General features: G+C 37.9%; 1 protein-coding gene across 5 annotated transcripts in view; it reads right to left on the reverse strand.

The window, feature by feature from the left end:
- The window catches only part of EML4 (echinoderm microtubule associated protein like 4), a 289,436-nt gene that overhangs the window by 96,459 nt on the left and 168,936 nt on the right, over positions 1-24,041 (reverse strand). For all 5 annotated transcript variants that reach the window (XM_019516385.1, XM_019516387.1, XM_019516384.1 and 2 more), the window contains exon 2: positions 1,303-1,485. In XM_019516385.1, coding sequence (XP_019371930.1) covers positions 1,303-1,485 — 183 coding nt within the window. The remainder of the gene's footprint in view (positions 1-1,302; positions 1,486-24,041) is intronic.

Raw genomic sequence — 24,041 nt, forward strand, 5'->3', positions numbered from 1 at the left:
GCGTATGTGCATAAGCATATCTGGGGCCTGCTTCACCATTCTGTTAGTTACTTGTTTCATGCTATTATCCCTCCTGATTTCACAGCAGTGGATCCCAGTTGTGAATCTAACCCATACATAGTTTGACAGGATTACACACAGCAATGCCCACTTCTTATTTTGAAAACAAAAAGGCTTGCCCCAAAGCTATTCAAAAACAGGAGCTGGTGAGAGCGGGGTTTATTCATTTTTTTTTTTAAAGAGCCAGGACATTGGGGCCAGGAGGGACAGTCAAAGACAGGGCTGGGAGAATGGGTGGGGGATGGGGCCAGCTTGATTCCGAGATTCGACCTAATCGATGGCGACCAAATCTCTGAATCAGATTTGGCCGAATCTATTTGGGACAGCTATTCAAATCGCCGAAACAAATCGCTGTCCCCCAAATTGGCTAAATCTGTATCTGAAGTGAATACTAGCCACTTCATACAGGCCTTAGAAACCCAAAAGTTCTGTGACTAGTGGTAACTTGGGAAGAGTGAAAAAATGGTAAATACTCTGCATGTGTAAGCATAACAATTTATAAAAAGTCCCTTCAACTTACATTTTCCTTCTTAGATGGCCATAAGCTAGAATTCATTATTTAGCCGGCTTCTAATAAAAGCCTTCAATTGACCAGGTTTTCCCCCAACTGCAGTTAGCTGGGAAGAGATTAAAGATTTTCTGGGGATTTGGACCTCAGGCTACAGTTGAAACAATCCCACTGTACAGTCTCTTATCATTTAACCATAACAAAATCTTTTTAAGAGGAGGAAATGGAGTTTCATAGAAGAGCCAATTACAACAAGGATGAATGGGGTGGGGGTGGGAGGAGGAAATCTCTCATTTTTCAGGTATCTATTGGCATGGACAAACATTCATTTGGGAGCAGTTTCCAAAGGGGGAGTAGCAGCTGTTTCTCCTCAGGAGCCGGCAGCAGCTGTTACATTCTAACTGCTCCCTGTACAGAAGGCTGTAGCGATACAAGTGAGTTAAATCACCTCAACTTTGACCTCGGATGAAACAGGGTTGCTACACTTGAACAGCTAAAGGCTTGTGTACATAGAATAACACCTACTGTACATTACCCACCAACAGCCCCCCTTCCCTTCTGAAACCATTCCAAGGGAAGGCATGCCCATGCCTTGCACATCTTAATAAATAAAATCCTATTGAAAAGTAAGCAAATCAAATCCAGCATAGAAAATTGCAAAAATTACTATTAAAAAAGTGAAAATCTGTAAAATAAATTCCAACAAAAACTACTCCACAAACATGTATCATTACCTTTACTTGGTGTTGATTTTCTCACAGAGGCTACATGGTCTTCAGAGATTGCAAGGCGTCTCAACACATCAGCCAATGCTGCTTTTAGCACAGTGATTTCATCTTCTTGTTGCTGCACTCTCAATTCGAGAGCTGAAAGACGGTCCTGGACATCAGATGTGCTTGCAGCAGAAATGCTATCATCTATTTGAAAAAAATGAAAAAAGGGGGGGGAATCTTTAATATATTTTTAAAAGCTGGAATCCATTAATTAGAACTACAGTCATAAAAGGCACAGTGCAACCTTGCTAATAAATACGTTTTGGATACTGAAGACTTTTGGATAAAGAAGGATTGGATAAGGGAGGAATAACTAAAATTTTACAAAAGAACAAGATTAAGACAGTAATTTGGCAAAGAACTAAAACATCAAGTCTTAAACTGGATGTTTGGAAAACAAAGTCACGTACTATTGGGAACAAGAAAACATGCTATATAGGGTGTGTATGGCTACATAGGCTGTATTTTCTTATTGACTACAAAATAAAATGTTGAAACATTTTACTTAAAGTCATAGAAAATTAAAGACATATTTATCAGTGGAAGACCTATTTTTTCATTCCTAAATTTCTTTACACACACAGTATCTGTTTGAGCGGTATTAGAGAATTACAAAACTGCAGACAGACTTTGACCTGTATTCTGCTGCAGCTGTTAATAAGGAATTCTAAATACGATATTTCATTCTAAAGCAAGAGATAACATTTAGAACATAGTTGAAATATCTACATCTATATTTATATACATCCCTAGCCAGGACCAAATTGCATGAAATGACAACTCCAATTTAAGCATTACAGATCAGAGATCTTAACTTCTTTTCTTTTTCCATAACACCAGTGCATGTTCCAAAAAAATACACTACATTTATAACATTTGGCTTGAAGTGAACAGAACAGAAAATAAATATGCTTAGAAGGCTTCCAAAAATCCATTTGGCCACACAGAGATAGATTAGTATTGAAAGTATAATCCAGCCAAATCTATTCTTTAGTGGTAAAAAGGAAATTACAGCTTCTGCATGTTCTTTACCTTTGATGGCTCTTTGCTTTCTTTCTGCCAGGCCCAAATAACACATAACAGATTTTTATATTTAGTTGCTCCAATAAATTGGACTTTACTCATTACAAATGGATTATAAAAGTACATTACCAAAACAAAATGTATTTAATTTATTACTTAATTGATATAATTCAATAGAGCTGATCAGGGCTTATTAATATTCAAAATGAAATTCAAGTATACAAATGACAAGCATAAAAATTTTTCTTATTCTATATGGATAGATGGCATAAATGAACATATCCAAACCTTGGAAGGCAAGCCTATAAATGATGAAATCTACTGTTGTTAAACCTGTTTGTATTTTTTGAATTTTGTTTGCCAATATTATAAGTTGAAATAAAGGGAAACTTGATCATTCAACAATTACAATATAAAATCTTAATTCTGGAAGCTTCTCTTATTAAACACAAACCCTAATCCTGCAAATATCCCCCGCCATCACCACATACACATACACATACCCCGGAGTATCCTTATTAAACTAGTTGACAGCAAATGCAAGACTAAAGCCAAAGCATTCCCTTAACTAACCTCAATGAATAAGACAACTGATACAGTTGGGATTTTTAAGTATCAAATTGTATTAAAATTAGTATAACTAACATTTATAAGGAATAACTGAAGAAGCATCAATCCAATACAATTGTAATATATAATACTGATACGTTAGGAGATATATTAAAAATAAATTACAAATGAAGTATCAGCACAATTAATCATCCTCATTGCCAAATACAGTAGCAGGAATAGACAACAAGACAGTGGAATAAAAGGCTTCTTTGTACTACAAAGAAATTTTAAACTAGCCTTAAACAAAAGCTATCGTTAAAATGAAACTTTGGGCTTCTTATAATCCCAAAGAGCACAATGTTACAGAGCTTTTGGTTGTAGTTGTGTTGGTCTAAGGACATACATAGGCAAGGTTCTTTGGGTAGATGTGATATCTTTTATTAGACTCTCTGAATAGTTGGAAAAATGATCTTTGCAAGCTTACAGGCACAAGCACCCTTCTTCAAGCATAGGGAGTCTCTGCTGTTGGTCTGAGATCTCAATCTCAGGCATTGCAGGAGATCTCAGACCAACAGCAGAGACTCCCTGTGCTTGAAGAAGGGTGCTTGTGCCCGAAAGCTTGCAAAGAACATTTTTCCAACTACTCAGTTGGTCTAATAAAAGATATCACATTTAACAACAGAACCTTGCCTACAAAGAGCACAATGTAATTTATACTTCTGCAACACAGAAATGTTATAAGCATTCAACTAAATCTGAGAGACTCCTCACCAAATTAAGAGAAACTTAAAGGAACAGCTATAAGCCAAATGTTGTCTAAAGGACAGTAAAAAGAATGCTGACATAAAAGGACAGACTCACTCAGAATATATCAGCAGAACTATTAGGAGCATTACATTTGATCTTAAACTGGTAGCAATCCAAACAAAGACAATGGAGCCATCATACACTATATTTCACAATATTCCCAAATTCAAATGATTGATAGAGAAATACCAGTAAAAGATGAAACTTAAAGCAATGGAAGTCTTACAGTGGGAAAATTCCTGAGCTCTGTGAGTATACACTAGAGCACTGTACAATAAGACAGCAGCCATCTCTTGCTTATGCTTAAATCACAGCTTAAAAAAAAGTGATTACATACTCCCTGAGTGGAGTCCATATAATAGTAATTACCAAACCAGGAAAGGATACACTACTTAGTCTGTTAACCTATTTCACTGATTAACATAGATACTAGTATTTAAGTAAAATGCTAGGTGACTTAACTTTGTTTTTCAGCTATGACACCAGGTAAGCCTGTTCTTTGTGATACCTGGATTTTGTAGAAAGCCATCTTAGCCACTGTAGTAAGTCTTACTTTTCCGCCCCACAGACAACTGTTACTCCCAATAACAAAACTATGACATCATTGAGAATTAAAAGCAGGAAAGCAGTCACTCTTCTGCTTAGATTAAACTGTAAAGACTTAAGAAAATGAGCCTTTTATAGTGACCCTTAACCTTAATTGATTTAATTCATTCAGTCTATTTAGTTTATTTGAAATCAGATTTAGAGGTGGCCTGATCACAATCTACAAGTGCCCACATGAAGAAAAGATTTTACATAGTTTATGGCTTTTTAATGTAGTAGCCAAAACTGGAATGGCTGGAAGCTGATGTTAGGCAAATTTAGACTCATTAAAAGGTACAACTTTTTAATAGCGAGGTTAATTAACTCTAGGAACAACTTATCCAGAAATATGGTGGATTCTCCATTACTGGGAGTCCTTCAACTGAGACTAAATATCTTTCTAAAAATGGAAGTTGTGAACTTAGTGATGAAGTTACTGCAGAAAGTTATTTGCTCTAAAGTCAGATAAGGGAAGTACAATTCTTTCTAGCTTTAGAAATCATTTTCTATGACTCTTAAGAGTTAAAAGAAGAATCTCCAAGAAGGAGCAGGGTATTGAGATTCACACTGAGGATCAAAAAAGAATATTGGGAAAACAATATATTAGCTTCCTGGACAAAAAGACATCAGAATAAAAATGAAAGATTAAATTGTGAAATATTATATACAAAATGAGTTATCCCAAATATTTAACATAGGGTTGCAAAGAATTCATGCAAAGATTAGATTTCCAAAAACATGTAGAAAACTAAAACAATTATGTATATAGCTCAAATTATCCCAAGAGATGTCTTGATAGTAAAACTCCGAGGCCAGGGACAGATACTCCAGATACACTGGTTTAAGTGATCAGAAACTGGTTAACCATGTAACAGAACAGATGTTCAGTACACATAAACCAGTCTGAAAATTTGAGATAAACCTGGTTGAATGTAGTATCAGACTTAACTGATTTGGCTCAAACTGGTTTATGCAATGTCTCTCCCAGACCTCTTCCTGGTTTAAATTAAACCAGAGTCCCCCAGGATCCCAGCATGCTCTCTGGGATGGGCAGGGTTCTCTGCTTCACAGCAGGGCTAGTCCCTCCCCTCAGCTCCCTGGCTGCAGCTCCCGCAGTCTCTGCAAGCATCTGCCTGGCTTCTGTTCCCTCCCCCTCCCCTCCCTATCCCACTCTCTGCTAAGCAGGTATTTCCCATTCCTCACAGACACCTCAGCATTAGCTATCAGACAACATACTGGCTATCTCTGAGCTGTGGCACACGGGACAAAGACAGAGTCAATGAATAGCTGGTAATTAGGGGTGTGCAAAGCAGGCAATATTCGATTTGGATTTGGCCCGATTTAGGGGACAGTGATATAATTTGTTGATTTGGATCACTGTCCTGATTTGATTCGGCCAAAGCTAAATCTGAAGATTCTGATTCGGAGAATTGGTGACTTGGCCATAGACACAGCCTTATAGGTTTTTTCTACATACCTCAAGGTACCAGGCATGTCTTGTGAATGCTGAAATGGTGGGGTGGGATAGGGCGTCCTGTGGGAGTGGGGGGGGGGGGCCACCCACGTGCTCACTGGTGGACCTGGAAGTACACCAGAAGTACTTCTGGTCCACTCCTGGGTCTGTCACCAAGCGCACAGGGGAACCCCCCTCGCACTCCCGTGGGACACTCCATCCACCCTACCATCTCAGAGTTCACGAGCCGTGCCTGGTACCATGAAGTATGTAAAAGAAACATAAAACATAGCAATAAACATTCCCTGCTCGGCTGCTTGGGGGGGGCGGGGCAGGGTGGAGGGCTTCCCTAATCACAGCATCCTGCCCACACCTGGCCATGCGCCCCCTCAGCTCAGCAATCTGGAAGGGAAAAATTTTCACAAGATAATGCCTTTGTAGGGAATAGGTATCAGTGGCCCTACCCATGATTTGATGAGGATTGCTCTAAAGCTAAAACCTCTTTTAACAGAAGTCTTCAAGGCATACAGGTCTAAAGATACTTGTGCCAGTTTCCCACAGATTAATATTAAACCAAATTATGAACAACTAATAGCTAGCAAGAAGAAACAGTAGCAAATGAGGCCGTGGAAGGAACCGGGAGCCACAGAGAAAAAATATAGATAGTTGATATTTTTGGGACATTACAGTTAAAGGAACAAAAATCCCTTATATACATATTCCTGAAGAAACATGAGTTTTATTTTTTTTTTAAGTTTTAACAGCCTACTGGTGAGTAAAGTGATGGCTGTTTGCTGAAGAAAATGTTATCTGTTAAATCAGCTCTGAAACTCAAGTAAGATCATGCATATCCTTACAGAGTAATAGAAAAGCTCCTTGCTTTGATTCCCACCCCCACCTTCCCCCCATTATCTTCAAGGAATTTATCAATTGGTGGTGTCCAATCTTGACAAAATATATACATTTTTTTAGAAGGCATTTATCCTAAGTATTGAAATGAAAACATAATGAACTTAATCTTAAAAAATCGTGATAAGAGAAATCCTGCAGCATATTGTCCTATTAGTCTTATGTGTATTCTAGCCAAAATATTTGGGAGACACCTACTCTCTCATCTATAAACATATATGTCTGAAAATAACATTTTGGTAGAAGAGCAGACTGGTTCAGAGAAGTCTATTGTTTCATGGACCATTGTAAGTGTTGTATTATTTGGCATCACAATATGTTTAAAAAAAGAGTTTGAAATAAGGTTTGATATACCCTTAATACATCTTATTCTCAACTCAGAGATTTCATTTTAGAAGGTCACACTATACATTTTAAGCAGTGATTTATTTTGATATTTTTTCTGATTAATATTGAAGCTACATCAGAAAACTGAATTATTTATTTTATTTACCAAAGCCAATTGAAGGAGATACTTGTGAAGTCACTGGGAAGTGAACTATCTCCAATTCACTAGATAATCATGGACTTTTGGAGGACATTTTTGCCACAATGTATAAGGAGGACATCAAATGAGCACTGTAGCCATATGTTATAAACTTAGGGTTTTCTTCACTTCTACATGTTTTCTCATCTTTGATTTCTTCTCTCTTTTATGACCTGGCAAGCCTGCTGCCATGATAGGTTTTCCCTTGTACCATACGATTCCCTCACTAGATCTCAACTCAATGGAAAAGCTATACTCAGAAACTTATCCCTCAAGACTTCTGGAATAGTCTGCTCAAAATGTTTCTCTTTTGTTTCCACTGCCCCTTCTACCTAGCATTTAACTCCAGACTCCTCCTCCTTGCCCAGATCTACCCCACCCCCAACAATCATCTAATTAATTTAACTTCTTGAAATGTTGAACTTTTAGAGAGAGGTAAGGGCTTGACTGTGTGTACACAAACTTGCAGAGACATGAGGGCTGATGGATATGTAATCAGGTCTGTTACCTCTCATCTCCATATACTGCTCTTAACAAGGATTTTCTCTTACAAATCCAGACCCTGAAAACTGAAACTAGGCATCACAGACATGCTTAATGGGATCTTCTAGAATGAGCGCTGAGTTCCATTGGGTAGAGTGGTTTTCTTTAATCTTTACTAATCTAGAGGAGCATCTCTCTGGCAACCCCATAAAAGTGGGTCCCTAATATAGTGCATGGAGTGTTGTGACTTGTTTATAAAACTTTTCTAAAAAGTTTATATGAATATATTGTCTCACTAGTATATTATTATAAATTATAATCCCTATTCTATATCTTTGAGCTTTAACATAACTTAAATTAAAACTCTTTATATAGATTTATTTTTTTAAAAGCACCTTAACAAAAATGTGATTAAATAAAACAATGTTGATTTTTATCCACCCTGCAAAAAAATGGCAGTAACATTAATTGATAAGGCAATCTTATTAATCATTGCTTACTATTCAAATACAGATTCTAGCATGTGTTATGGGATTGGTGGTGCCCTGCTTAGTAGTTTCCCAAATAAGACGTGGACATGACAAGGATGTCTGCTTGCTCTGCTACTTTTTATTCTACTTCTGAAGGATCTAAAACATGTTAATGGAATCAATTCCATGCACCCATGATATTGAATGATTTTGTCTCTGTCTTTCTTTATGCAGATGATGCACCTTTAATGTCACAATCCCATACAGGCCTCCAAGGGTTATTAGATGACTTTCAGCAATACTGTGACTCAGACAGTTTGGAAGTCAACAGTACTAAATCTAAAGTATTGGTTTTGGAGAACAAAAGGAGGAACTGAATATTTATTTAATGGAAAAGGGGACTAGAGATGGTGTTCTCATTTAAATACCTTGAAATTTATTTTTAATACAAATCTGAGCTGAAATAAACACAGAAAAATGTAAGCATTAAAACAAAACAATCTTTTTACAGCAAGATGGGCAGAAGGGTGGCACTGATAGCACTAAAGGTCTATAGATTCAAGGTGCAGTCCATTTTATTGTGTAGAGCAGAGCTATGGTATGCTGATCCCATAGTTCATTCAAAATGGGAAAAAAAATTCTAATTTATTTTGAGGGTGGATTTTATCTTTACCAAACTCTATGACAGGGGTGCTTATGGAAGCTGAAACGGGCTCTGGGGGAGGGGAGGGCACAGTGTCTTGTGTATCAGTGTCCCCACACTTCAAAATGATGGTTGGGGTGTTTTAACTAAAGCTTATCAAACAAGCTTGAGTTAAAGCACTCCAACCGTCATTTTGAAGCATGGGGATACTGATACATAAGATGTGGAGACTGGCTGAAGCACGCTAATTAGCATTTTCCAGTAGACTCAATTAATTACAGCATGTTGGAGCAGCCTCCCTGCACATGTACAGGAACCTGATGTGAGCACTTGAGCTTGATTAACAACTCTAAATTACTCAATTAAAATTCAAGTTTGTACCTCTATCAGATACGCTAAAAGTGCCTTTTATAAGCCTCTCCTATTCTAAATAAGGTCTTATTTGGATCGTTACACAATATTTACATTTTCCAGACAAATACCCTGGGAAACATACTGACAATTACTGACCCAATATTTTCCCTATATTTAAAACAAGATATAAATTTAAAAATTAAAGATGCCAGCATGCAGCTAGATATGCAATCAGTAAGATTTTCTTGAACATCTCCCATTTTCAGATTAATAAAGCATTCTTTTGGCCTGGAGACCTACCTGAATTAGAAACTACAAACAGTAAGGAGCCATTACTAGACTGAGATTCACTCTAAAAAGATATGCAGTCATCCTGATCAGATGGTGTCAGACCCCATAAACAGACAGGATATGTTCTTGTGAGAAGAATGAGAAAGATGTCTTAAATCACTATTTGTAGTCTTGTTCATTCTTTGAAGAAATAAGATAAAGATGGATCTCTCCATTACTGAAAACATTTAAATAGTGGGTAAAGGAAGAAAAAACAGCCTGTCCTCTCTAATAATTTCCAGCCTTCCCTACACTCCCTAGGTGTAGATGCACTACTTGCACAAAGAATAAAGGCCAAAATCAAATACATTCCTGTATTTATTTTTTTACTCTAATATTTTACACTGCTTCATCTTATCTATCTTTTTGCATTATCATTATATAGTACATTTTAATTGTGTTTAAATCAGCAGAATGTATAGTCTTATTGTATGCTTTTGCCAATAAATGTAAATTATTTCACTTGCTTTTATTACTTACCAAAAGACGTACATAAACTGTTGAGAAAAGAATTCTACTGTTACACACAAAATAATTTAACCTTAAAGAATTTTTTTAAATTCATGTTCCCCAAAGCCCACGTTTTAAATTCTAAAGTCAGCCAAACAAAAGCTAATTAATTTTAACTTTTTGATATTTAGTAAAAGTGAAGCAATAGTCAAAATTAATTAATGGATTTAAATAAACTGCTTTACACTTGTTGTGTTCTGTTATAGTACATCTAAACACAGGACATTGGTATGAAAAATGGAAATAAGATTCTTAATCCTCATGGATTTTGATATTAGGCAATTTGGTTGTGAATTTCTTTAAGAATTTCACACTCAAAATCATCTAAAGTTCAGTAAATGGAAACACCCAATTTTTTGCCAACACTTAACATTTGTTCACTCCAACCCAAACTGGGCTGTTTGGGTCACCTGCCACAAAACACTGCTGACTCCACTGTAAATCTGTTAACAGAGCTGTTTCCAGTGCACTAGGACAATTGATGGATAGAACTCCCCAACACAAAATGATATGGGGTAAACTGTTTCCTAAGGCTGCAAGCCCTATTACTTTATCAAACACGTGGTCACTGTCCATTCAATGACATTAATTTCAATGCTTTCTAAAAAGAAACAGAAGCAGCAACAACATCTTACAGTTCAGCAATGTTTAAGATGTCTCCAATCATCCACTGTATTTTTCTCACAAATATAGTTTTATTTTATCCAAATAAATTAAAGTAACTCTACTGCCATTTAATTTAAATTTATGTATTTCATTAAAATGAATCAGTAAATATTTCCAGTGGCTCAAAATAATCCATTGTTTTCTTCAGTTATGCAATGCAACATGTGCAACCAATGTTGTGATAGAACTAATGGTAAAAAATCTACATTGGAATATATATATAAAATACTTTTTACAAAATAAAATACTGGGCACTGTAGAAGGCAATGACAAAACTCCTATTGATTTTACTAAAGTCAGGACTTCATAGTTTGTAGTTTCTCAAGTTTTCTATTATCAAATGATAGTTTTCCATTCCAGGATGAGACTGTTTTAAGGGAGACAGCACCAGGGTGCAGGGACTGGAGGTCACAATTTGCTATTCTGAATTTCATAGATGGTTCCATGTATTTGCATTTTAAACAATGTTTTTTAGCAGATGTTGCTACTGTTACTATAACATGTAAATTCTGTTATTTTTCACCTGAAAGTGAACATAACCAAAGTGGTCACTTGAGAAGGTAAAAAGTAACTACTTTCTAGATGACAACTGATTGAGAAAAGAATCCTGTGACACGGTAATAGTAAGACGCTAGACTCTATGACCCAGGCAGTCCTATGTACCTATGTACACATTTAACGTGTAATAGATAAGGTACAGTTAAAATCTCCTGAAGGCAACATCTTAATCACCATGACTTATAACACACATCAGTGGGAAATTATAATGTGCATTTTAAGAAAAAATTACTTCACTTGTATTATACATTTTAGAGGAAGGCATGGTTTAAATGTAATGCGCATTAAACTTGTTTTACACTAGTCCTGGAGATCCAAAAATCACGGTTTTCATACAACATGTACAATAAGAGGCAGTGACACTGCAGAATGCTCCATGACTCTCTAAGTTTACCTGACTGGTGAAATCACTCAGAGCACATGGGATAATTCTTCTTCTCTACCCATTTAGACCTTAAGAGGTATCAATTACAAATACTCCAAACATATTTCTCATGGGCCAGACAGGAGCATTAAGGCAACAGCATTTTTTAAAAAAATCGTCTTCTTAGTAAATAACTACTATTCAACAGTAATTTGGGATGGTTAGGTAAATTTCAAAGAATCTCATGCCTATCACAATACAGTAGACCCCTGATTTACATGAGTATTACGTTCTGGGGGAATTTCATGCAAGACAAATTCGCGTAAGTCGGGATGACTTTCCCCATAGGAAAAACCAGAATAATGAGGCGTTGCGTACCCCAGACATACCTTAGTCATAGCTTTTTTTCCCCTTTTCTCAGAGGAATCACCTTTAGGAGGCACATCTAGCATCTCACCTATGCATCTTGAGATGCCACTACCACAGTGGCACTACCACAAGCTTCGCTTGTTTCTGCCTGCAAATCTTGTGAGGCATTTGTATATATATGTGTGTATATATGCTAATCTCATGAGCATTTGCATATATACGCGAATGATGTGTATCTCAAGGGGCATTTTCCAGTCCGGACCTTAATAAAAAAATCGCGTAAACGTGAGACATGCTTAAGTCAGAATTGTGTAAATTGGGGGTCTATTGTAGTTTCAGAGCACCCATTCATCCAATTATCAATCATCTAAGCCAAATACTTCTGTATATATCATGTCTGAACAACACCAGGGATCTGATTTTAGAAAAAAGCAACATTTAAGAAAAATAGTTCTAAAAATCCCAGCACATGGAAATTTAAAACACAGGGTGGAAAAGCAAGTACTTGAGCCAATATGCCACACAAACCACAGATATTTTTACACGCCCTCTGCCAAGACAGTCACACAAATTTTCCCATTAGTATCAAAGCCCCATCATTGTGGAAATGCAGTAGAAAGTATCTATAGTCTTAGGACTAAAATGCAGATCCAAGCTTATGATGAAAGTAAGCATGGTACCAACTACAGTTCATTCTCATTACAATGAGGGTGGATGTTGGGGAGTTAATCAGTTCTCCCTCTACCACCATTTTTGGACAACCTGCCATGTTATTCTGAAGACTAGTGAATCATCTGACTCTAGTTGAGGTTTATTAGAAACATATTTCCAGAAAGATAATTTGCAAAATTGTTTTTCCAGCCACATTAAATGGAACATACTTCCTTGCAATTTCTATGCTATGCTACACTGGTATTAAAACTAGCTTACATGGACTGAGAAAGTTAGAGAGCTATTAACTGGTAACAGTTGAGAGAGAGAATTCTGAAATATGAGTTATCTTTAGATTTCGTAGACTTCTACCCCCGTGTCTTCCTCACACCCCTTTGAAGGTCAATATGCATGAAAGCAACAAAAGCTTTGAAAAGTACAAGTCACATAAGGAATATAACTAAGACCTAGGATTCAAAACCAAACACAGATATAGAAGGTCAATCCACTTGAACACGTATCAAGTTAAAAACTTATTTCCTACTAGAAAAGCAACCAGACGTGGAGAGAGACTAGAAGTGAAAATAAAAAAAAACCCAAACAAAAAATCCTGGTAAGCACTTTCCTCCTTTATAGCATGCTATAAATGCCCTCTGCAGTATGGAAGAAGGACTCCATACTTTTTCACTCCAGATTACTCCACCTAACTTAAATGTCCTTCCCTGTTGTTAAAACACTGCTCCCATATTTCCACTCTTTCTCCTACCTTTGAAAATTTTCATGCAATAAAAATTCCCTATTTGCTTGACTTGGTTATTAAATTTGAGGTAGTATTTAATACTAGACAAATGTTTAGTTAACTTTTTCTATAGAGAAATTAAGCATCCAGGCATACTTAGTGACTAGTGTGCAATGGTCTTCCTGGTTCAGTAGCTGATTCAATAGTCCGTATATCTTTTTCTATCACCATCTCTGTTGCATTATTCAAGATAAAAAAACAATGTATTCCTTTTTGTTAGCACCTGTAGCTTCTATTAAAATTAGTATCACTCCAACGAGACTCACAGGATCCATTCATGGATCTATCTGCAGAATAAGGCCCTTAAAAATGCAGGGTAAGTGCCAAAGCAGGGTAAGTGCTATAAGCCCAAAATGCCCGTGCCGGTTTCGTTTTAGTATCCATATGTTAAAATAACCTATGTTCCTATGATTGTGTGTGTGCATGCGCACACACACACACACACACACACACACACAATCAGATATGAACTGAACTTACTAAGGACTTTTGGAAGTTAAAAAGGAATGGCAGGATATTTACAGGTCTGGACAAATTTTCATAAGGATTTTTGTAGCATGTGTGAAGTATATGCTATTTAGACAACAAACCAGGTTAGATATTTCTTAAATACCTGAAGGTCATCAGTGTAATAAAACGGTGACCAAGTATCTTTATAACTGCATGGTTATATGGTGGCCAACTTAAAATGAGCCACTGTCTAGGCACCTTCTACTGCACTGGTACACAAACTACAGCATCACACATGTTTGTGGACATCTCTCAAGAGACTGTATGGGTATGGAAAGTGAATCACCACCTCCTCCATAAAAGGGGTCCACAAGGTCAAGGCTATGAAAGGGCATAGCTGCTATATATGACTTCTGCCTTTAATGTTGCTGTATAGGACCTCTGCCTCTAATGCTGTCAAGACAACCCCATTTTATAAATTCTAAGCCAATTTAAAAACAAATATATATATTCACAATACTTTTATTTTGAAATATAATTTGACAGAGTAAACTGCTACTATCTAAAACATGAACACAAGCACAGATCTAAATATACCACAATACAAAGATGCCCAACTAAAATTAAGCTTCTCAGTCCATTTTTAGAGACTTCAGTAAATAAGGCCTGAATTTCAAGCTGCTGAACACCATTTTCATCTACTGATTCAAACAGGACTTGTGTGCGCTCTGCCACTCAAAGGCAGATCGGACACTTGAAAACTGGCCTAAAATAGATTTAGGAGTATAACCGAGTGATTTAGGTTTAAAAATTTTAATCATAGATTGTAAACTGGATAGCTCATCAAGCTTTTTTTTTTAAAAAAAAACAACAAACTAATTACTGCCCAAAATTAGTCTGCAGTTTCTTAGCTACTTCTGATTTTAATAAACTAAGACACAAGATTATGTTACACAGAAAGTAATCACTCTATTTTGCTAGGTAGAAAGCACTTAAGGTTTAGATTTCTAATTGTTTATTATTAATAACAGTAACATCAACACTTTGATACCCCCCAAAAGTTAAACAAACATCTCAAACTTAATAACATTATTAGAAACTTCTGAACTGATCTGCAGCTCTTTACCTCACTTACGTATTAAAAAAAAAATAAAAAGGAAAAAAAAGGGGGAGGGACAGATGGGACAGTAGTAGTGCAAGAAACATCTTTAAAAAGCAATCCTGTAATTTCACATTCCTGCAGTTTGTAGTTATACATTTATCATAACAGTTCAGTACGCCTGCATTTATAAATGTGTTGGCATTAGATTAATCTAAAAATATATCATTATGATTCAAACATCATTTTACTATTGCTGTTTGGCCAAAACTACTTCCCAGTTTACACAAATCCCCAGTAACTCTATTGGTTGTCTGATGCCCATATTAAAGAAAAGAATACTTGCTGTACATGCCAACACTGATTTATATAACTGAATTTAGTCTGGAAAAAATCATTAGATACCTATGTTTATCCAAATCCTCATATTATTCCTCAGCTCTCAATTTAGCAAATGAATGTAACAACATTCATCATCTCTCAAAGATCTTTGACATTAATTAATCTTTCCAGGAAGAACTCAGGGTCTATGGTAATAAGTGCTGTAGAAAAGCCCATGAGAAAATTAATAAAGTCTTTCTTCTGAGCAGGATTCAAATAGCTTTCAGTAAATAAGGCACCAAGCCACACATTGAATCACAAGGTTCAAGTAAAATATTGAACAGGTACACATTAAATGAGGACCATTCACCCCCAGCAATGAGGGAGGGAGTGGTCTTGGGGAAAAATAACACTGTACCATGTAGACAATCATAATGCATACACACAAGGGACGCATCCAGATGACCACGTACGTGCCTCTTGCCTCGTCTGAAACCCCTTTGAGATGGGTCAAGAGGCACATGCAGGAAGGAAAAAAATGTTCCCTGCACTGCAAGTTTGCAGCACAGGGACAAAATCAGACCCCTGGGGTAAAAAAAAAAATGCTGCGCAGAACAGCGGGGCAAGGTACAGTCCCAAACCGTGCCTGGAGCCAGCAGGGAGTCAGTCCTCCAGGAGAGATGCTCTGGTTTCTGAAGGTCCCCAAGGTCTGGAATAGCCTGCCATTGGAGGTGGTTCAAGCACCTACATTGAATACCTTCAAGAGAAAGTTAGATGCTTATCTTGCTGGGATCCTATGACCCCAGATGACTTCCTGCCCTTTGGGCAAGGGGCTAGACTTGATGATCTTCTGAGGTCCCTTCCAGCCCTAATGTCTATGAAAACCATGAAAATACCACATCCCCCCATCACACATCCACCATGTGCGAAGAAAACCAAAAGCACACATCAACACATAGATATTTGGAATTTATTTTATCATGATGATAGAAACACTGGTAGGCTTCCAAAACGCTTTAACACTGTAAATAAACCAATAAAGCATTCCCAACTGATCAATCCCGCCCCCACTCTCGAGTGTGAGTGCGCGTGCGGTGATCTTTTGTTCTACTTGTGGAAGAACATGGATTTTGGGGTATTTTTTAAAAAGGATTTGGGATGCTGCTGCAGCAGTCCAGCTGGCACAAGGGGTCATGTCCCCAGGTACCAGTTGGCTGGGCCGCAGAAGCTGCTGAGAGTGAGTAGGTCTGAGCTACTTGCCAGGGCAGCTTTTTGTATTGATGGGGCCAGGACAGGGCAGCTTTTTATACTGCTGAAGACAGCACAGGTGCTGGCCCCGGGCTCTAGCTCCCCCTGGCTCCAGATCCGGGAGGAGCCAGACAGGGTTATGTTGCCCCAACTGGCACAATTTGCTCCACAACAAAGTGCATGCCCAAGTACATGCGCTGAGGCAAAATGCCCCAGCTCAAATTTGCACCACTTCTATTTGAGCTGCTGCATATGCACATCCTTGCATGTGTGGATCTGCCCAAGGGGGCCATATAAAGGTGTACAAAGAACCTTAATTCTGTCATTGCCTAACTTCTAATTAACTAAACCCCTTTAAAAAGTATCTATTACATACATTTATAATAATTATAGAACCACAACACTGGAAAAAACTTAATCTAGTACAACCCCTTGCACAGACACAGAACTCACTATTCCAAAAAGACAGTCTTGCATGGTTTGCTTCCTCTTCTTGTAACAGGCACTGTTATTCATTGTAGCCATATTTATAATCATACTGCCAACACTAATACTGATGTTCAGGTTCAGGTAAAGTATATGGGTCTTGATCCTAAAAACACTGTCTAACTCCCACAAAATTTATAGGAAGATGAATGGACAACTAAAAAGATCAAGCCTTTGTTGGGTATTTTGCTAATTCACATCTGTGGGAGGTTGGGCATAAGGAGATAAAATTCTCAGGTGAGAGAGGAGGACAGTGCAAAAGTGAATAATAAAAGGGGCAAAGGACTGGAGGGCATGAGTACTGCTTCAGGCGAGGGTTTCTTTCCTAGAATTTCAATTTTTAGAGCACCTTTGTGTATTTAGTGCATGATTTGCCACATTTAGGTTACTGCAAATTTACCAAGGCAAACTTACAACAACTTATGTTTCAAAGCAGAGTCCCAAAATATACAAATTAAATCTTAATGTAAACCATGACTTGGAGAAAAGTTGGCATTTCCTATCACTGCAATGCCTTTTTCTTGTTGCAAGACATCTTAGCAATAAAGCTAGGATTTTTAATCAAGAGTTATTGAAACCCTCTGGCATCTTTCTTAAATAATTCTTGTTCATTCTGACAACAAACTGAACCACATTTTTGTTTGTGGTGTGGTCTCTAGCAAGTATATTTTTGCCCAGACGTAATGCTGTGTTTCTAGCTCTCTAAGCTTGCTATTTCCCGATCAATTTGGGGGATATGATTTCAAAGGCAAAACAGAAAAATATTGAAGTCATTAAATGGACTCGTATAAACCAGAACAGCTTGTTCTTTTATTTGTTTCTTTCATACCATTTCCAATTTGTTTGCATATTTTACATGGAGCATATATGGGATAGTTCAGGGCTGTCCAACTTCTACATGGCCGGGGGCTGCATGATACACAGACCACACCAACAAAAAGGGCCGCACTACTGCAAAATGTGGGTTCACAAGTCGCCTCTTCAGTGCATGGGTGGCCCAACCTCAGCTGTCTTCACTTCACTGCCACAGAGACTCCCCTAGGCTGTGCTGCCCCATCCCTGGGGTGGAAGCAGGAAGCAAAAGCTAAGGGAGGGAGAAGGAACCTACAGACCCTGGCTGCAGTGGCAGCTGGAGCAATAAAGCAGCCAGGTAGAAGCCTAAGGGCTGCAAATTAACCCCTTGCAGGCTGCATGTAGCCCATGGGATGCCAGTTGGGCAACCCTGGGATAGTTCTCCAGTTTTTGGAACTGAGTTATAGACAATATCTGTCAAAATGAGGTAGCGTTAGGACAGATTTCCAACACGGGCTGCCATTTACTCTTCTGTCTCAACTTAGATTCGCTAACCTTATAGTTACTGCTGCATTATCAGTTCTTAATGCAGCCCAGTTCAGTAGATTTTTCTTTTCTACTGATCAGCTGAATAGCCTTACATAAATAATTTCACCAGCCTGTGACTTCACTTCTTCATCTGTAAAATGGGGACAATGCCACTTCCCACTTTTCAGAAACTACTTTGATATTTATGCATTAAGAGCTAAGAGTCAAGTATTAAGAGTTATGCATTCATTCTTTCTGGAGTACCTCCTTAAAGTCACATTTTTCTAACACAGCAATGAGTATATTTATGCTTGCTTAGTTACATGCCAAGTCAAGTTATTGTGTGATCTATCCGAGTATAACCCTGAAAATTTTCTTTAGTGCTATATAAATCAGTTGAAAACATCCAAAAGTTCAAAAAAATGTTAATTTTCAAGATGATTCTTAAAAAGCTGTTTCAGATAATAGTTCTTGTGGCAAATGTAAGCATTGTATGGTTAGCACAACAATGTTAATGGTTGCTAGCAGCATTTACTATATCAGAGAATAGTTTTCAGTTTCTGTGTTTACAAAATCTTGCCCCATCTAAATTGGTCAGGATTTTACTGCAGAAGTATGCTGTTCTTCATAATGGCTTTTCAGAACTGAAGAAGTTGTTATACTGAACTTTTTGGGGACAGTTCTATACAAAATGAGGAATCCATTGTAGGGACACTGACTGGAGGAAATTACTGCCAGTCTCAATGGTCCTTCAACAACTTAGTGCAATCCCAAAGTAACAGTTTTCGACAGAACCATGCTGCAAAGGTACCCCAACATGTTTAAAAACCACGGTCATAAGAGTGTTTTCTCACTTTCCAGAAAACCATATGCCAAAGAAGCCAGCACCACTGCTGAAGGCCTGGACATTTGGTGTATTGCCAAACAAAGCAGGCAATATATGCACTGATACATGGCATAAAGGTGAAAAAAGGTTGAACATGCATAAACTTTCTATACAAACTCTGAAACATTCAATCAAATCTGAATGAAAGAATTTGTACCAGGGATTTCAACTAACGGATACTATTGTTACTCATAAAACCACTACCAAATGTGCAAGGCTGTCCTTAGGAAAAATGGCATTGTAGGCCAATTTGTATTTTAGCACCCACCTTCCCTTCCCCTCCCCCAAAGATAGAGACGCTGTTGCAGGCAGAAGCAGATGGCCAGGAAGGCAGCGCTGCTGCTGTATGAGAGCAAGAGGCAGGAGGACTGAAGCAGGCACCACCACGCCAACACGTCCTGCCTTTCTCCTCCTGAGAAGTGGCTGGAGGCAGGGAACAGGCTGGGCTGGGCAAGGGCAGGTCTGTACAGGTGCTTAGTGTGGATGGACAGGGTTCCAAATGTGCTACAAGATAAAGGCATCACAAACTTTATTTTGGGGATGTCCAAATACATTCCACACATTTAATATTTCCATAAAACAGTTTTGGATTTTTATATTTTAAAAAAATCCTACTATTAACGCTAGTTCAAGTCTACCATTTCTAGCATCCATTTACAGCACCACTGTTGAAATGCTATCTGTACCAGCTACCATCAACCTTTTTAGGCTGCGGGGCTGGGGGTGGTAGGAGGGAGGCGCACGCTAGGACTCGGCCTCCGCCACAGTTTTTCCTTAAGGCAGCATGGGGAGAGCACTCACAGCCAGTGTTTTTTTCTGCAGCAGCAGAGGTTAGTGACTGGTACCAAAGCCCCACATCCACGGGCTGGATCAAATGGCTCCACAGCCTAGATCTGGTCTATGAGCCATACATTACTAAACCCTGGTCTATAGCATTAGAACCAAACTAGCAACTAGCAAATTCTCCTAATATACAAAAGAACTAAGAAATCTTTTGCCCAGCATAGATAGAAGTCTCACATAGACATTAGTCTCAGAAAGATCCTACACATCAACTCTCTTCTCACATAATCACTTTGCCTGGTAAATACTTAAAACAACTTGCAACAGCATTAAAAAAGAGATCTAATCAGATACTACAGAGGCGGTGGCATTGGGAAATAAAGGAAAAAATCTGAGGATAAACAACCAAGAAATGCCCTATCTGCATCCAGCCTCCACAGTGCGACAGGAAAATCCTGCTTTTCAGAACAGGTAAGCCCATGACCATTCTGGAAAAGGAAAATGGAATATCAAGCTAATGCAAATGTAACAGTTTTTGTTTCTGGGGCTGCTATTGCTTAATCAGGTTAGTCATGAAATGCCTACAGTGAAACTTTGAAATTCGCACCTCAAAGTAAACATGGTGTGGGCGGAAAGTAAAGTTCACACCTTTCCTGCAACTGCTACTGTTTGACAGGAGATTTTTTGCAGTACTAATCATGCTGACCATTTTGTAGTGCTCTATTGTTTGAAGCATATTAAATTAAACTGATGGTAACTAATTAATCCTCAGACAACATGTATGAAGTAGAGTTAATATTAATAGCTACTTTGGGAAAAAACAACCGAATGCTTAATTAAAGAAATGACAGATTGTGAAGCAAACAAAAAAATCTAGACAGCTGAAATTGCAGAAGCTGTAGTCCCCAACTAGCAATATAACTTAAAGAAAAAAATTCCATGCAACCTCAAGTTAGAATTACAAAAATTGGAGAAGAGGGAAAGGGGTAATAACACTGAGCAATTTAAAATAAAATTGGATATATTTCATTCATAAATGCACAGATGGAATAATTTCCTGTGGAACAAGAAATTACATATTTATATTATGTTATATATTATGCCACCTAATACTTCCTTAGGACGTTTATTTCCTCTGCAATTACAATTGAGAATTTTAGTGAAAAAGTCACGCAGCTAACAATCTTTCATCTGAGTCACAGCATAAGTGAAAAGAAGCCTTGATTAATATTGGGAATTAGAAATTTTGGCTACTAAAAGCAGTCTATGACTTTTCTTCACTTGGACTCCAAGGTGACAAGAAAAGACACCTTATTTTGTAAAAATCCTACTATAAGGAAAGCTTTATAGCAGTGCAGAATACACGACAGAACCTAATTCCATCCACTTGCTTTGACACTTGACCCAACCCTTCCTTGGTAAAAAGGAGGTAGAATTAGTTTTCCAGGAGATGTTTGACTGATTAAGCCAGCAGCAGGTTTCTGCAAGAATTTATTTACAAGACCAAAAATATAAGTGTATGCGTGCGCGTATGGAATATAGGCATGCAAAACAGCATGGCCTACAAACTTGATTTGTGAGAGGTAGCTAGAGCCATGTTAGTCTGAATTTAGGTAGAGGGAAAAGCAGGGTGGCACTTTCTAGATTAGCTTACAAATTAACTCATTCAGAAAGGCCTGAGCTTTCAGTCTACAGTGTACTTTGTCAGATGTTATGATGAAGTAGGCTGTAGCTAATGAAAGTCTCTCTGAAAACTTAACTGTAGAATGTGTCACCCTGCATCTTAATTCAGTCTAATTTACTATATTTATTTACATACACAATTTTTGTTCTGTGTGTGGAGCCTCTGAAGAAACGAAGACATTTCCCCCATTCGCTCCTCACTGCTTTAGCTGCAGGGACTTGGCATAAGTTAAGACAGGCAATATCTCATGAATGACCAGGGGAATTGGAAGTGGTCATGAATATACTTGGTAGAACAAGGATTTCCTAATAATTTGCTATAGTCTATTTTAAATGTTCTTTATCTTACATACACAAGTCAGGTTAATGGTTAAAAAGAATGTAGTTAATGGAGCTGTACCTAGCCACGTCTAGGTTGGGGTAAAAGGTGTCTCACAAACATTTAAAAACAGCACAGGACATCCATGCTAAGTTCGCATGAGCTGAAGCATAGCTTTCCTGGTGTAGCTTACCTAGACAAGCTGGCTGACTTTAAAGTGAAATCCCTGCAGCACACCACCAACTCTGTGCATAAAATATTATAGTAATGTATGGTATTTTCCTCCTATTTATGTCTGAAAACTGGAAAATGGGATCTTATAAAGTCTGGTTATGGCTAAATAATAGGTAGCAATGCCAATGTATAAACTCAGGTCCTACCACTTACCACTGAAAAGAGGCTGCTTTTTTAGATTTTCTTTTTTTCCCCTCATCGCTAAACAGTTTATTGTAATAAATAAAAATGGATTACAAAAAGATTTTCCCTCCAAAAAGACAACTCAGAACTATCAAAAAGAGTATGTCATTTCAACATGGAACAAGATTCCTGAATGGCAAATCTATGACACTGCTAAATGGACAGCCACTCCAGTTACTTCCATCAGATTAACAACATCATTTCTATCATTATTCTATCATCTTTTGGCAAGATAGTTCATCAATTTCCCAATTTTCCTTGAATACTGTCATCTATTATAAGACATCAGATAAATAAGAAGCCATGAGATTTAGAATCTTCTCTGTACGTCCCCACTGATAGAGATATTCATAAGTAACCTTTCTGGCAGGGTGGTGATTTGAAGGACACTGACATACATATTGTTTTCAAAGCAATTAAGTCTTGTATCAATCCTTTAAACTGTAAAGTCCTAACTACTCAGTATCTAACTAATGCTTTCTTTTAGAATGGAACACAGGCTGACCAGGGGCAGTCTGGGTGAGCAAATCAGGGATGCCTTATGTACTGCTGCCATCTGTCACCAGGCAGACTAAGGCAGTTTTTGGGCATGGGGATCCCATCTCCCTGGCTGCACAGTGTCAGCACTTCAAGCTCTCTGTTTTTCAGAGCATAAGCATTCAACTGTTTGCACACATGGCTATGGGTAAGTTATCTACCAGGAGAACAAACCTGAGAGAATTCTCCCAGATTATTTGAATCTGTGTACACAGCCTTTGACAGCAGTTATTCCTAATCACAAAATTACCTATTTATTCAATTACCCACAAGACACTGTTAAATCACAGGATAAATTATATTTATGTGAAATCATCACTGCTGGATGAAATATTCACTCTTAATTATCATAGATGATGAAATGTCTGCAGTGATAGAGGGACTGATCATGAATATGCTATCTCTGCAGAACATTACTGAGAAAAAACGACAGGATTTTCAGTGCATGACAAGGTTTAACACTAAAAGACAAGACAAAAACAAATCATTAGTTAACTTTAACATCCATGAACATTGTCATAATCTTAGTTTTAAGATGTCACATTTTTCATAAGCAGAGTAGACTGCAAGACAAGACTGTGGGGAAGGAGGCTAAATTTAAATTTAGTCACACCTTAATAATTGGCTTTGAGCATGTGGTTTTTTCTCTTCCTAGAGGGAGAACTGTGCATGCCTTGGTGTTTTTACGGAGTTCTGCTTGTTAGTTTTTTTCCCAGTGAACATACTGCTCTGTGTTTACGTTAGAGAAGCAAAGTCAAGGAAGCCAGCTTGTATGTGTAACTGAAGGTGCTGAGGCTTCTGATGGTTCTCAGTTCCTGTGGGATTCCATTCCCTAGTGTCAAACTGGCACCTACAAAAGCTGTCTCCTGTGTGAAGGAGCAGTAGGATAACGACGGGTGGAAAAGTTGGGCATGAGCCCCAGATGCTGCCAAAGGGAGGTGGGGGGGAGGGGGAGGGAGAAGCAGCTGTAATGCAGGGGTAGAAGGGGCCAGAGGTTTGCTGCTTGGAGGATGAGAGGTGAAGTCACCCCTTAAAAACTAATTTTCAGTGGAAAAGAAATGACTGTTCATCAAATGTCAGTGATAAAAAAAGGAGGTGA

This window comes from Gavialis gangeticus, unplaced genomic scaffold, assembly GCF_001723915.1.
Source record: "Gavialis gangeticus isolate Ggan-Ray unplaced genomic scaffold, GavGan_comp1, whole genome shotgun sequence".
Classification (NCBI taxonomy): domain Eukaryota; kingdom Metazoa; phylum Chordata; order Crocodylia; family Gavialidae; genus Gavialis; species Gavialis gangeticus.